Source organism: Arachis ipaensis, chromosome B5, assembly GCF_059453495.1.
Source record: "Arachis ipaensis isolate K30076 ecotype BB chromosome B5, ASM5945349v1, whole genome shotgun sequence".
NCBI lineage: Eukaryota > Viridiplantae > Streptophyta > Magnoliopsida > Fabales > Fabaceae > Arachis > Arachis ipaensis.
Window position 1 is genome coordinate 153,779,325 of NC_142440.1, and position 14,932 is coordinate 153,794,256.

General features: G+C 35.0%; 1 protein-coding gene and 1 pseudogene across 9 annotated transcripts; one reads left to right on the forward strand and one right to left on the reverse strand.

Moving 5' to 3' along the window:
* Positions 1-435: 435 nt before the first annotated feature.
* On the forward strand, positions 436-6,178 carry LOC107641395 (disease resistance protein Roq1-like). 8 transcript variants are annotated; one of them, XR_015883205.1, is made up of 7 exons: positions 436-1,040; positions 1,143-2,265; positions 2,359-2,688; positions 2,835-3,647; positions 3,752-4,431; positions 5,161-5,250; positions 5,324-6,178. XR_015883205.1 is itself a non-coding variant. In XM_088486313.1 (5 exons), exons 1-5 carry the CDS (start codon positions 523-525, stop codon positions 4,346-4,348), a joined length of 3,381 nt encoding a protein of 1,126 aa, XP_088342439.1. In that variant the 5' UTR covers positions 436-522; the 3' UTR covers positions 4,349-4,677. The 8 variants fall into 8 exon arrangements, 1 of the variants encoding a protein (XP_088342439.1); XR_015883208.1 differs by having other exon boundaries at positions 5,164-5,250; XR_015883206.1 differs by having other exon boundaries at positions 5,413-6,177.
* Positions 6,179-7,274: 1,096 nt separating this feature from the next.
* LOC107641396 (disease resistance protein Roq1-like) lies at positions 7,275-11,617 on the reverse strand (annotated as a pseudogene). The gene is made up of 5 exons (XR_015883200.1): positions 11,000-11,617; positions 9,767-10,870; positions 8,478-9,672; positions 7,499-8,221; positions 7,275-7,421 (listed from the first exon to the last, which is right to left on the reverse strand). The product of XR_015883200.1 is annotated as a disease resistance protein Roq1-like (transcript).
* Between the last annotated feature and the right edge of the window lie 3,315 nt (positions 11,618-14,932).

A 14,932-nucleotide genomic window follows, 5' to 3' on the forward strand; every position in this document is an offset into this window, starting at 1 on the left:
CATCAGAGACTACTCATATATATAGTCATGCATGACTATCAAGAAGAGACCAAGAAGAGGTAGTTAGAAACTAAACTACTCTGCAGTAACAAACTCAGAAATTATCACAACCCAATTGACTTCAGTAGCTAATTATTTAATCTTAGTAGTACTCTTAAAACACCCTCATTCAGTCTTGCATGTTGATGTTGTCTGCTAGCTGATATTTTGGACTTGAACAATATCTTACAAAGTTTTGTCTTAATTAAAAGTAATCAAAGTGAAACACCCTTTGAATACCAAATTCCAAAGTGAAAAATCTTACAGAACAGTAGACCCCACACGGAGCATATGAAATGATAAGGCAGTTTCTGTTTTATTTCTACGTTGACTGACTTTGAGAAACTTAATTATTCAGCATTGCATCCATTCTCACTCTTTCTTTAATCACTCACTCTTCTTTATATTTTTATCACTTTCTTTTAGTTTTCTGAGACTCAACACTCCCAACATTCATACAACTTTCTATCCTTCTTTCTTATCATGCCTCTGCAATCTTCCTTCTCCTCCTTTTCCACCCATTCTTCTTCTTCTTCTTCCTTCGACTATGCATGGGAATATGATGTGTTTATTAGTTTCAGAGGCGAAGATACTCGCTATGGTTTCACTGGCAACCTCTACAAAGCTCTTTCTGATAAAGGAGTCCATACCTTCATTGATGATGAGGAGCTTCAAAGAGGAGACGAAATCACACCCTCACTTCTCAAGGCAATTGAAGAGTCCAGGATTGCCATCATTGTCCTCTCTCCTAACTATGCTTCTTCTTCTTTTTGCTTAGACGAGCTTGTCCACATCCTTCACTGCATCAAGGGAAATGATCGCCTGGTTTTACCGGTTTTCTATGAGGCTGATCCTTCTGATGTGCGCCATCAAAGAAATAGTTTCGGAGAAGCAATGGCCAAGCATGAAGAGAAATTCAAGAGTGACTTGAACAAGGTGCACAAATGGAAGCAGGCTCTGCATCAAGTTGCTAATTTGTCAGGATATCATTTCAAACACGGGTAACTTCACTTCATATACTTCTTTCTGATCTGTAATTGTTTTTCGTTTATAAAAAATATTACTATTTTGCTTCGTAATAAGAATCTGTGTGTATTTGGCAGGGATGGATATGAACATAAGTTTATCAGAAATATTGTGGAAGAAATTTCAAGAAAGATTAGACGTTCACAGTTATTTGTTGCTCGTTTTCCTGTTGGACTAGATTCACTAGATTCTCGAGTGTCAAAAGTAATTTCACTTTTGAGAATGAATTCTAGTGATCAAGTTCACATGGTAGGGATTCATGGAGTTGGTGGAATAGGAAAAACAGCACTTGCTTGTGCTGTTCATAATTTGATTGTTGACCATTTTGACGGTACGTGCTTTCTTGCAAATGTGAGAGAAAACTCAAAGAGACATGGCTTGGCTTATCTTCAAAATATCCTTCTCTCTGAGATATTAGGAAAGGAGGAAATTAAGATAGTCAGTGTTCAACAAGGAACTACTCAAATTCAACGAAGACTATGTCAAAAAAAAGTTCTTTTGATTTTAGATGACGTTGATGATCACAAGCAACTACAAGCTATGGCTGGAAAACCTAACTGGTTTGGTCTTGGAAGCAGAGTTATCATTACAACACGGGACACACATTTGCTAAAATATCATGGTGTTGAAAACACACATGAGGTAGAGGGATTAAATGAGGCAGAGTCTTCTCAATTGCTTGTTAAACATGCATTTAAAAATGGTTATGTTAGCAGCCCAAGTTATGCAGATGTTTTGACCCGTACAATAACTTATGCTTCTGGTCTTCCATTGGCTTTGGAAGTAATAGGTAGTCACTTGTGTGGAAAAAAAGTAGAAGAATGGGAATCTGCATTGAATAAATTTGAAAGACATCTTGATGATAAAATACATGAGATATTTCAAGTAAGTTTTGATGCTTTGGGAAAAGAAGAGCAGAGTGTTTTTCTTGATATTGCCTGTTGTTTTAAAGGATATAAAATAGAGGAACTTACAAATATACTTCAAGCTCATTATGGAAGTTGCATGAAATATCATATTGGAGTATTGGTTGAAAAATCTCTCATGAAGATCAATCGGGATGATAACAATGTGACAATGCATGATTTGATAGAGAACATGGGCAAAGAAATTGCACTAAAAGAATCACCAGAAATGCCTGGAAAGCGTGGTAGGTTATGGTTCTACGAAGATATAGTTAAAGTTTTACAAGATAATCTAGTAAGTAATAAATTTCTCTAACAACTTTGTTGAAAGTCCTTATTTATGCATTTGTACCTTTATTAATTCATGCTTTTAATTTTGTGTTGAAAGGGCACTAGCACCATTGAAATCATATATTTGGAATTTCCCTTATTGGAAAGGGAAGGAGATGAAGATTCATTTGAAAAAGAGGAAAATAAAGATGTTGAAGTAAAATGGGACGGAACAGCTTTTAAAGAGATGAAAAATCTCAAAACGCTTATCATAAAAAATGGTTGTTTTTCTAAATGTCCCAAAAATCTTCCAAACAGTTTAAGGGTATTGGAATGGTGGAGATATCCTTCAGAGTGGCTACCAAATGATTTTCAACCAAAGAAACTCTCCATACTCAAGTTATTGAATAATCTCTATTTAGCACACAAGTTGGATAGCTTATCCAAGGTAGTGTGTGCTAAATTCTTTTTTATGATTTTGTGTTTTAGTAACTTGATATGAAGTTTATTTGTTTGACTATTTTTCTTTGTTTTAATTTTTTTCAGAAGTTGGTGAGTTTAAAAGTTTTGAATTTTTTCTTGTTTTCTCTCCAGATGTTGATCTCCTTGAAAGTTTTGAAGTTTGATTACAGTGATTCTTTGAAAAAGATACCAGATGTCTCCAATCTTCAACTTTTAGAAGAATTTTCTTGTGTAAGATGTAGTAATTTAGTCTCAGTTGACAGTTCAGTTGGTTTTTTACCTAAACTTAAAATATTGGATACTGCATTCTGCTTCGAGCTCAGAAGTTTTCCACCTGTTATTAATTTGCCCTCACTGGAAGAACTCGTTCTACTTGGATGCTTAAGCCTTGAGAAATTTCCAGAAATTCTGGAAGAGATGGAAAATCTAAAAGAGCTTTATTTGTGGTGCACTGGCATAAAAGATTTGCCATCTTCATTTTGTAACCTTTCTAGATTGCGGCGTTTGACTTTGAATGCGAATGAAATGCATAGAATACCAAGTGTCATTTGCATGATGCCAAGCCTGGATTTTTGTGATATTGAGCTAGGAGGAAATAAGGGGAGGGTATCAGGAGAGCAGGAAGAGGGGCTTCATGGAATACTCACTCACTCCCTGCCCTCTTCACATATGCGTCGTCTTTATGTCAGAGACAGCAATTTGTCAGATGACTTTTTTCCACTAGCTGTTGCATGGTTTCCCAATGTGATATCTTTAGTTCTAGGAGGCAATAATTTCACAGTCCTTCCTGAATGCATCCAACAATTTCGCTTTCTGAAGGAGCTCCTTGTGAATGATTGCAAGCATCTTCGGGAGATTAGAGGGATTCCACCAAACTTGGAATTCTTCTCAGCAGTAAACTGCAAATCATTGAGTGAGAGGGGCACAAGCGTGTTACTCAATCAGGTTTCGTTACTTTTTAATAATTAAGAATGCAGATGACATCATAATTCATATTAAATTAATAATGTATGCTAAACTACCGCTTCTGCATTATGAATGAATGACAGCAAGTGCACCAGGGTAGAAGCACCCACTTTGTGATGCCAGGTGGAAGCATTCCAAGGTGGTTTGAGAGGCGCAGTAGTGGAGCTTGCATTTCTTTCTGGTTTCGTGGCACCAAATTCCCTTACAATGCTCTTTGCTTTGCAATTCTACTCAAAGATGACTTCCCTTCCCCACTTGAATTAAGACCCATTGTGACCATCAATGGCAACCTAGGTTCATATCGATTCGAGAGAGCAATGGATCAATTATTTATTTTTAATCTGAACAGTGATCCTTATTATGAAGCACTACATCTTGAAAGAGGATGGAATCATGCGAAGCTTTCATATGAAGCATATAAGAATTATGAGGATCATAAGGAAAAGGTCCCAAGTGAGTCAATTGGAAAAGAGATTGGAATGCACGTATGGAAGGAAGAGAGTAGTAGTATAATGGAAGATATTCGATTCACTGATCCATACAAAATGACACAACTAATTATAATGATGATCATGCTCTCAATAGCATTCCCCAACCATAAGAACCACCCCTTGCTCCTGGATACATGCATTGGTTTGTGGATGTTGCTGTTTCTAACACACACACTTTCTGGATATTAACTGTCAGTTAGGAAGGAGGGTAGGGAGGATTCAATATCAGGCTATCAGCATCCGCACACAGCTATATGGCTGTCCTCACCTGTGTATGTCAAAGTGTAATTATTATTATTAATTGTGGCACTTCCCTTGCTAGTTTTGCATCTGCTTGTTTGATTAAATATGAAATAGAGATGACCATTCAATATGTTACTTGCTACTTTGAGCAACTTTTTTGTATCATACATTTATAATATATATTGAATGATTCTGAAATTGTAACACAATGCAATTGCAAAGCAAATAGATGGGGTACCACTGGGCACTGGCGTGTGTCCAAGGTAAATTACTCATTTTAGTTGTCCCATTCATTTTGATCAATAATATTTTTTCAACATACTTTGGGAATCAGTTTTACATTTATATAATATATTACGTTGAAGGGCTCTTAATATGTAAAGAAATGGGTACTAACCTAGGAATACGAACAAGGTGTATGGTTTTCTCAATGCCATGCTTTCCTGAATCCTCAGTGCAATCTCAAGGCCAATGTATAACCCTATTGCGCATAGTTAATTTGAATCTTTGTTATTTGCTTTACATTAAGTTTTTCCTTCTTTCATTTACTCATTACTTTTTAGGCAACAAGAGAAGAAGACATGTTAACATCTGGCTTTCGGTTTTATTTGCTCATTGGGTTCAAAAGAGGAATTTTTATTGATGTAGATACTGTCTTTAAATTTGGCAGTTAGTACAATGTTTAGCAACAACTTACTTGATAATTGATGTATAGATGGAGAGAGAGAGAGTAACATAGTTTGTTCTTGTTCATGTAGCAGAATTCCTGCTTCAGCAATGGAAGTTAATATTGAAGACTTGAAGTAAAATGGCATAAAAGTGGATAAGGGACATGACTAGCAACCAAGGTAAACTCCATCCCCTTACTAATTTTAGTTGCTATGATAATAACCATAAGAGATCATTTTGGTGGCATTGCAGAAATTGAGCTCATGTGCTACTGTTAGGGTGATGCTGTATAAGTGTATATACATATTATGTAATAATTTTGATTATTATATTGTAAGCAGGTCCCCTTATATTTTTTATTTTGCCTTTGCTCCTTGGAGTCAAGATGTGAAAGTTGTGCAGTATAAAGTTGAGATTGCCTTTCAATTTAGCACTTATTGCAAATGGTGCAACTTCTTCAGTGATATAATGTTGAGAGAGAGATTCTTTGTTCAACTGAAATGGAAGAAGTGTAACGCAGTTATTGTAGAAAAAAAAATCTCCATCACAACATATTTTAACTCTGAGAATAAACAAGACGCATCAATGAGGATTCAGTGTACAATAGAACAAGAAAAATAAGGATTGTTGTCTGATGTGATGTAGTCTTGGCCTCCTGAGTCCCCAAGAAAGAATAATAATAGATGAATCCAATGACAGAACAATATAACAGTTATGCAAATTTCAAGGTAGAGGCATGCACCATTCCTTGAATTTTGATGAAAGAACAAAACATGTGGCTGATTTTACAGTTATTTTTTCCCATTTTTATGCACAGTAAAGGCAAGCCCAACAGTGTAATAGAGTGAAGGATGGCATGCATGACAGTGTTCTTCTTATTTGTGAACAAGAGAGGCAAGAGAATTAGAGAAAATGATTTCTATGTTGAGTGAATCTTAAGAATGTTAATACAGAGTGAGAGCTAACTACACTAGTCACCAACTTACTCTTAACTTATGCCTACTACTCCTAACAGAATCATAACAAATTAATTCCTAGCAAATAAGTTTAAAATGAAAACTCTCAGTTATGTTATAACCTAGTTTTTTCTTAGGCACATTCACCCAGTGTACTTTCACGCGGCCAGGCTTGATTTTTGTATCTTTGGCCTATATAATTAAGAAAAATGTGAAGTTCTAATTGGAATTAAATATATATTTGTTAAGTTTTTTTATTTTATATAGTACTGACTATGTACTTTCTCAATTAACATATACTTATTGAATTTCTTTATTTTTGACCTTCATTCTTTCATAGGCAAGACCATCTCGTTTAAAGAAATATTTTTGTTATGAAAATAATTTTTTAATCGACAATCAATTATGAAAGTATCAATATAAAAATTAAAAGAATACATAAAATCTTAAAAATATTGACAAAAAGTCAGCTTTTATTTTAAATTTAATATTTATTTATTTATTATTTTATTAATAAATTCTTATTGTATTGATGCTGTGCCACCATCTTCAATTCTCGCGCGTATCTCGGATGCACTGAGCGATGTGGCCATTTTTAGGAGCACCCCACTGTATCTGAGATGTGACTAACGACATATTTTGATAAATTCTTCCACGATTATTTAAATCGATAAATATTATATTATTTAATGTAAATAAAAAAAATTCCAATATATAATGATAAATCTTTTGTATTTATGGATATTTTTGCACTGAAGAGAGCCCTTAGTCTCAATAGTATTGCACAAGCAAAGTATAATTATGTGTGTAATCTCCTGAAAGTATATACTTAATCTGAATTATTTCTTTCTTAATTAAATGTGCAGCTAACTTTCTTAACTAATTATGTATATTATATTATATTATATTATATTATATTATATTATATTATATTGAATGATTCTGAACCAAATGAAAACAGGTAGTATAGCTAGCTAGAAATACAAACAGAAGATGAATGCCTTTCCATAACTAATTTCGTATGCGTGATTGAGAAATAGTGAGTAGCTTGAATCAAATAATTCCCTGTTCTTACTATTTCGTAAGTGCCAACAAGTACTGATAAAAAAACTTTCTCTGATCATCATTTTCATTCATTCTAATCTTTTTTCAGTAACGTTATTCTAGAACCATTGTTTGTGCTCCGCATTCTTTTTGAGATAAGACTAATACGCTACTTATTTGCATTCCTAGCTTGGTAGTACCCATTTTGTTAGAAATTCAGAATCAATATAAACTGTTGCTCAACAAGTAGCAAGTACAGAAGCATGGTTATTTCTATCTTAAGATATTCTCCTTTCTACTTTTCTGTCACTATTGAAATAAACAAGAAGATTGTGTGCGTTTTATGTTATCTGCAAGAACAAGAAGAAGGTCAATGAAACTAAAATCAGAGTAACAGACAAACAGTGATGAGAGTAGTTACAATTACCCTTGGACATAAGTGGTGCACGCACATAGCTGTGTGGATGTCATTTAACTAACACTGATATCCAATTCTTCCAATCCTTATTGCATAGTTATCATCCAAATCATAGAGAGTGGGTGCCGGAAAGAGTGTGTGTGTTAGAAAGAGCAATGTCCACAAACCTATGCATGTCCCCAGGAGTAGAGGCTGCTTGTTATGGCTGGGGAATGCTGTTGAGAGCATAATCATCATTATAATTAGTTGTGTCATTTTGTAAGGATCAGTGAATCGAATATCTTCAATTATACTGCTACTGATCTTTTCCTTCAAGAGGTGCATTCCAATCTCTTTTGCAATGGACTCACTGGAGACCTCGCGGTAGGTATAGTAGTCAAGTGTTTCATATGAAACCTCCGCATGATTCCATTTGTTTTCAAAACGTTGTGTTACATTGCACTTGCACCTATAAACATTTGTTTCTGACAAATTAAGAATAAATAATTGATCCATTGCGGTGTCCCACTTTCCACGGAGGAATTGGTAGCCATTAATGCTCACGATGGGTCTTACTCCAATTGGGGAAGGGAGGTCATCGGTGAGTAGAACTGCGATGCAAAGAGCATGGCGAGGGAATATGGTGCCACTAAACCAGAAGGAAATAGAAGCTCCCCTGCTGCGCTTCTCAAACCACCTTGGAATCTTTCCACCTGGCATCACAAACTTGGTCCCCCCACCCTCGTGCAATTTCTGTCAATCATTCATAATGCAGAAGCAGTAGTTTAGCATATACTATTAATTTTAGAGAAATACTAGCGACCATTAGAACTTATTGTTTTAGTTTAGTTCCTTTAGTCTAGTAATCCAACAACATACTTTATCCTATACTTTCAAATATTGATGGGCCAAAAATAATAAATTTTGATAGTCCTCTAACATTTCTCTTAACTTTAATATGAATTATGATGTGATCATACATTGTTAATTAATTAAAAAGTAACAAAACCTGATTGAGCAACAAACTTGTGCCCCTGGGACTCAATGATTTGCAGTTTACTGCTGAGAACTCTTTCAAGTTTGGTGGAATCCCAATAATCTCCCGAAGATACTTGCTATGATCCACATTGAGGGAAATTAGAAATTGAAATTTTCTGATGCATTCAGGAAGGACTGTGAAATTATTGCCACTTAGTTTTAATGATGCCACATTGGGAAACCATGCAAGAGCTAGCGGAAAAAAGTCATCTGACAAATTGCTGTTCATGAGAGAAAGATCTTTCAGATTTAAAGATGGGAGGGAGTTAGTGTGTATTCCATGAAGCCCCTCCTCCTGCTTTCCTAATACCCTCCCCTTATTTCCTCCTACAACGATGTCACAATGATACAGCCGTGGCATCATGCCAATGACACTTGGTATCTTACACATTTTATAATTCTCATGCATTACCAACCAAAACAATCCGGAAAAATTACGAAATGAACATGGTAAATCTTTTATGCCAGTCCCATGCAAATAAAGTACTTCAAGATTTTTCATCTCTTCTAGAATTTCTGGAAAATTCTCGAGACTTGAGCAACCAGATAGAAGGAGTTTTTCCAGTGAAGGCAAATTAATAGTAGGTGGAAAATTTCTGAGCTTGCAGCAATATTCAGCATTCAATATTTTAAGTTTAGACAGAAAACCAACTGAACTATGAACTGTAACTAAATTTTTACATCTTTTGAACGAAAATTCTTGTAAAGTTTGGAGATTAGACACATCAACTATCTCATTCAAAGAATTACAATAATCAAAATTCAAAACTTTCAAGCTCATCAGCTTCTGTAAAAAAAAAAACAGAAAAAGAAATAGAAGCATCAAACAAATAAACTCCATATGAATTGACAAACACACAAAATGATAAAAAGGAATTTAGAACACTTACCTTGGATAGAATATCCAACTTGGTTGACATATAGATATTATGGGGTAACTTGAGTATTGAGAGCTCCTTTGGTTGAAAATCATGTGGAAAATACTTTGAAGGATATTTCCACCATTCCAATACTCTTAAACTGTTTGGAAGATGTTTGGGACTTTCAGAGAAACAACCATTTTTTATGACGAGTGTTTTAAGATTTTTCATATCTTTAAAAGTTGTTCCATCCCATTTCACTTCTACATCCCTTTCCAGATAAATGATTTCAATGGCGCTAGTCCCCTTTCACCACAAAATTTAAAACATGAATCAATTAGAATACAAGTGTACGAACAAAGACTTTCACCAAAGTTATTTACTGAAATTTATTACTTACTTGATTATCTTCAAAAACTTTAACTATATCTTTATAGAACCATAATCTACTACGCTTTCCTGGTATTTTTGGCGACTCTTCTAGAACAATTTCTTTGCCCATATCCGCTATCAAATCATGCATTGTCACTCTGTTATTACACCAATCAATCCTTATGAGAGATTTTTCACCCAACACTCCAATATGATATTGCATGCAACGGCCATAATGAGCTTGAAGTAGATTCTCTATTGATTCATATCCTATAAAACAACAGGCAATATCAAGAAAAACACTCTGTTCTTCTTTTTCCAAAGCATCAAAACTAACCTGAAGTATTTTACGAATTTTATTATCAAGAACTTTTTCATATTGATCCAATGCAGATTCCCATTGCTGTAAATCTTTTCTAAACAAGTTAGAACCTATTACTTCCAAAGCCAATGGAAGTCCAGAAGCATAAGTTACTGCACGGTTTAAAACATTCTGGTATTCTGGGCTAACATAAGAAGTTTTAAAAGCTTTCCAAGTAAGCAAATCAAAGGACTCTTTCTCTTTTAAACCTTGCATTTCGTATGTCCTTTCAACCTCATGAAGTATTAGCAAATGTTTGTTCCGTGTTGTAATAATGATTCTGCTGCCAAGACCAAACCAATCAGGCATTCCAGCAATAGCTTTTAACTGCTCATGCTCATCAGCATCATCAAGAACCAAAAGAACTTTCTTTTGACATAACCTCTTTTGTATCTCAAAAACTCCTTGTTTACTACTTGTTAGCTTGATATCCTTCTCTCCTAATATCTCAGAAAGAAGAATAGTTTGAAGATGTACTAAACCGTGTCTATTTGAATTTTCTCTCACGTTTTCAAGAAAGCACACACCTTCAAAATGGTCAGCTATCAAGTTATAGACGGCAGTTGCAATGGTTGTTTTCCCTATTCCCCCAATTCCATGTATCCCTACCATTCGAACTTCGGCACTGGAGTTAACATCTAGAAGTGAAGCTACCTCTGACACTGGGGACTCCAATCCAACAGGGTGATCAGCAACAAAGTGGAATGTCGTCTAATCCTTTTTGAGATGTTATCCACAATGTTTCCAATAAACATGTGTTCATATCCATTCCTGAATGATCAAGACTAGTCAATATACATATACATGTGAATACGTCTAGGTTCTGATAGTCACTTCAAACCGTAATACCTTGATAAATCAAATAGTTTACAAAAAAGGAGGTATACGAAGTGAAGTTACCTGTGTTTGAAATGATAGCCAGACAAATTGGCCACTTCTTTAAGAACCTTCTTCCATTTGTCGACCTTGTTATTCATGTGATCCTTGTATCTGTTCTCATGCTTAGCCATTGCCTCTCCAAAACTGTTTTTTAGATGGCGCACATCAGAAGGATCCACCTCATAGAAAACAGGCAAAACCAAGCGATGGTTTCCCTTGATGCAGTGAAGGACATGGACCAGTTCGTCTAAGCAAAAAGAAGAAGCAGCATAGTTAGGAGAGAGTACAACGATGGCAATCCTGGACTCTTCAATTGCCTTGATAAGTGCAGGTGTGATTTCCTCTCCACTTAGAAGTTTGTCATCATCAAAGAAGGTGTGGATTCCTTTGTCACAGAGAGCTTTGTAGAGATTGCCAGTGAAACCATATCGGGTATCTTGGCCTCTGAAACTAATGAACACATGGTATTTCCATGTAAAGCTGAGGGAAGAAGATGAGAAGGGAGATTGCAGAGCCATGAGTCTCACAAAATGTGCTGCTCTTGTAATAAGACTTTTTGTCCAGGGAAATATCTACTTCCCAATAAGTAGAAAGCTAAAGCCTAAAAGACAAGTCGATCAACCAAAATAACAAGACAAGTATTGATAATATTTTATTTCTTATATAATCAGAATGAGTCAGTGTCATATGAACAAATTAGATTTAGGCAGTGGAAATAATTTTCTTACTGATGCCACATATTTTGCCTATATTTTGCGATGAAGAACATAGATATAGAGATGGAATAAAAAAAACAATGAAAAATGTATACAAGTCAAGGGTTTTTATTTTTATAAATTAAATAAATATAATAATTACCAAAATAAATAATTTTAAAAATATTACCAAAATAAATGTGAAAAAAAATAATAAACAAAAATAAAGTTATTTTTGTATTACAAAATATTTTAAATAGAAAACTCATCAAATTTAATATTAGTTTGTGTATAGTTTAATTAATTTTTAAATAATATAATACTTATTAAAAGAGCAACATAAATATTTTTAACTTACATTGGTGGAGTTTTTAAACTCTTTTTTTAATGGATTATCTTTTTTCTAAAATATTTTACCGGGGTTTTCGGGGTATTTTTCCTAATAACAAAGATAACAAATTAAAATTAGAAATCAAGATTAAAAGCAGAGGTCTAGAAACACATGAAATTCATTTTTGGAAACCATTGAACTGAAAGTAAAGTCTGCAATGAATCAATTTACCTGGTATTGTCCGGGGCATTTATGTAAGGTCCCACATCAGTTGGGGAGGGGAACGAAGTATGCCTTATAAGGGTGTGGATACCTCTCCCTAGCATTACCCGTTTTGACGAGTGAGTGTGGGGGGCTTCGCCTATCATCCCTATCGTCAAAGGCAAAACCGTGAGGCCTTGTGTACCAAAGCGGACAATATCGTGCTAGCGGGTGGTCTGGGCTGTTACAATATTTTGCGCCTCCTTCGAGTCAAACTGATCATTTCTTTTCTGTGATCACTTTTCTCTTAACATCTCCAACGCTTGTCTTCTTTTTTCCGCAGCGTTGTCTTTTACTTGTTCAGTTCTGAAAATTCATAAAATAAGTATCAATGAACCTAAAACGAAAGCATCAATAAAAGAAAATATGATTCAAGAAACTTACTCCTTGTCAGATTTGGTTTGTTTTTTTGCCACCCTCTGCGGTTGTCGTCTTTTTACTATGGGTGTTTTTTCGATTTCTTGTTCTCTGCAACACAGACAAATACATCGAATTTATATTGGAGACAAATATAAGCAAGAAAAATATTTCTAATGCTAAAGGACCCAACTGAAGACACTAACAATCAAGTGAACGAAAATGACAAACTCCACTGAACTGAACGCAATTAATGTAATGAATAAAACGTGATATACATTCAATCATCAAGAAAAATATTTCTGCATGCAAAGGGAGAAGTGAAGACGCTAACAATCAAGTGGACGAAAATTACAAAGACTACTGAACCGAAAGCAATTCATGTGCTGAACAAAACGTGATACACATTCAATCATCAAGAAAAATATTTTCGCATGAAAAAGGACTCAACTAAATACTTGACAATCAAATGAATCAAGTTGACCAACTCCACTGAACAATATCACATTTGTAATTTACTTAACAAGCATACATAAACAATTTTCAGCAAAGAAAAGCAAAACTAAACCAGATGAATATCATACAATCATATAAATAAACATCACCCAATACTTACTGGCTTTCATATTTGCTTGTGCTCTCTGAATTTGTCGGCACAGGCTTCCTTTTTTTGCTTTGTTTTTTAACCACCTTCTGTGGTTGTTTTCTTTTCTTTGTGGCAGTTTTTTCAACTTCTTCTTCTCTGCAATACATAAGAACAAGTGCATAAGAACCATTTTAAGCAAATACAAGTAAAATAAAACCAATCTGAAGATCAAACTTACTGGTTTTTGGATTCACTTTTGCTTTCTGAATCCGTGGGACTACTTTCAGTTTCTCTTGTTGTTTCTGAATCCGTCTCAGCAAGCTTTTGTTTTTTAACCACCCTCTGTTGTCTTGTTCTCTTTGCTGGCAGTGTTCTGTCGGATTCGGATTCAGATTCAGATTCGAAAAATGTGTCTTCTTTCGAAGAAGAATCCAGATCAACAATTTTCTTTTCCTTTCTTATCTAACTTCTTTCCTTTTGTTTTTTCCTTCTTTATTTGCTTTTTATACAGAAGTCCCTAAAACAGAAACTTATTTAATGAGCAAATACACTAACAATCAGCTGAATCAAAATGAGCAACCCCCACTTAACCGAACAATACTAATGTGCTGAATAAAATGCCATAAACATTTAATGATAAAGAAAAATATTTCTGCATGCACAAGGACTTAACTGAAAACACTATCAATCAAGTGAATCAAAATGAGTAACTCCACTGAACTGGACAACATTAATGTGCTGAATAAAACGTGATAAACATTTAATCATCAAAAAATATTTCTGCATGCACAAGGACTCAATTGGACACACTAACAATCAGGTGAACCAAAATGAGCAAGTCCACTGAATCGAACAAGATTCATGTGGTGAATATAACGAGATAAATATTTAATCATCAAGAAAAATATTTCTGCATGCACAAGGATTTAAATGAGCACACTAACAATTGCAACTAGGAGAAATAAATTAATCATAACCTAAAACACAAGCTTATTTAGTTAGCAGAGTATTTTAGAAGAATCTGAAACGAAATTTTAGGGGAGAATTTTTGCTTAATTTACCAATGTGTTCGTTGCTTCCTCCGAAATTTGGTCTAGCATCATCTTCTTTGTTCAATGAGCCACCCACGGTGGCGGGAGAGCATCAGGTCCATACAAGCTTGGGAACTTGGTTTCATAGAAGTAAATCAGCATCAAAACAAAAACACAGACGTTAACGGACTGTTTCTTTCCCTTTCTCTTGTTTTCGATTCCCTTCCTTAAGAAGCTGAGCACATGTTTTTCCCAATCTCACTGTCGGATGTTGTCCACATGAAATATAGGCGGCTTATGGATCTGGGAGACCATGCTTACCATCGTCGACAGCAAGAAGCACTTCTGTACGAAGACGACAAAAGTCCTTTGGAATTTTTTCCGGTTCTCCTCCCCTTCAACACATATATCCAGGACAGACTTTGTCAAAGTCGCCAACGTAACACATTTGACAAAGGCCCAGTTTAATTTTCTGTACACCAATGAACCGAAATTAAAGGGAGCAATGAACCGAAAATAAGCACGAAGTGGAAAGTGTATTACCGCCGTTGCTTATGCCTAGCGCATCTGCTACCTTGCGAGGAGTTATGTATATTTTCCCATGGAGAGTTTTCAGGCATCTATGATACTCATCATAGCAATCAATCAATTATCTCAAGAGGGCATGAGAGACATTCATTTCCGGGACATGTG

Bases quoted from the DNA above. Each gene is read 5' to 3' on its own strand.
- LOC107641395 (XM_088486313.1), top strand. From the start codon at position 523: ATGCCTCTGCAATCTTCCTTCTCCTCCTTTTCCACCCATTCTTCTTCT. The intron at 2,689-2,834 runs GTAGTGTGTGCT...TTTTCTCTCCAG, and splicing joins AGTTGGATAGCTTATCCAAG to ATGTTGATCTCCTTGAAAGT. The intron at 3,648-3,751 runs GTTTCGTTACTT...AATGAATGACAG, and splicing joins CAAGCGTGTTACTCAATCAG to CAAGTGCACCAGGGTAGAAG.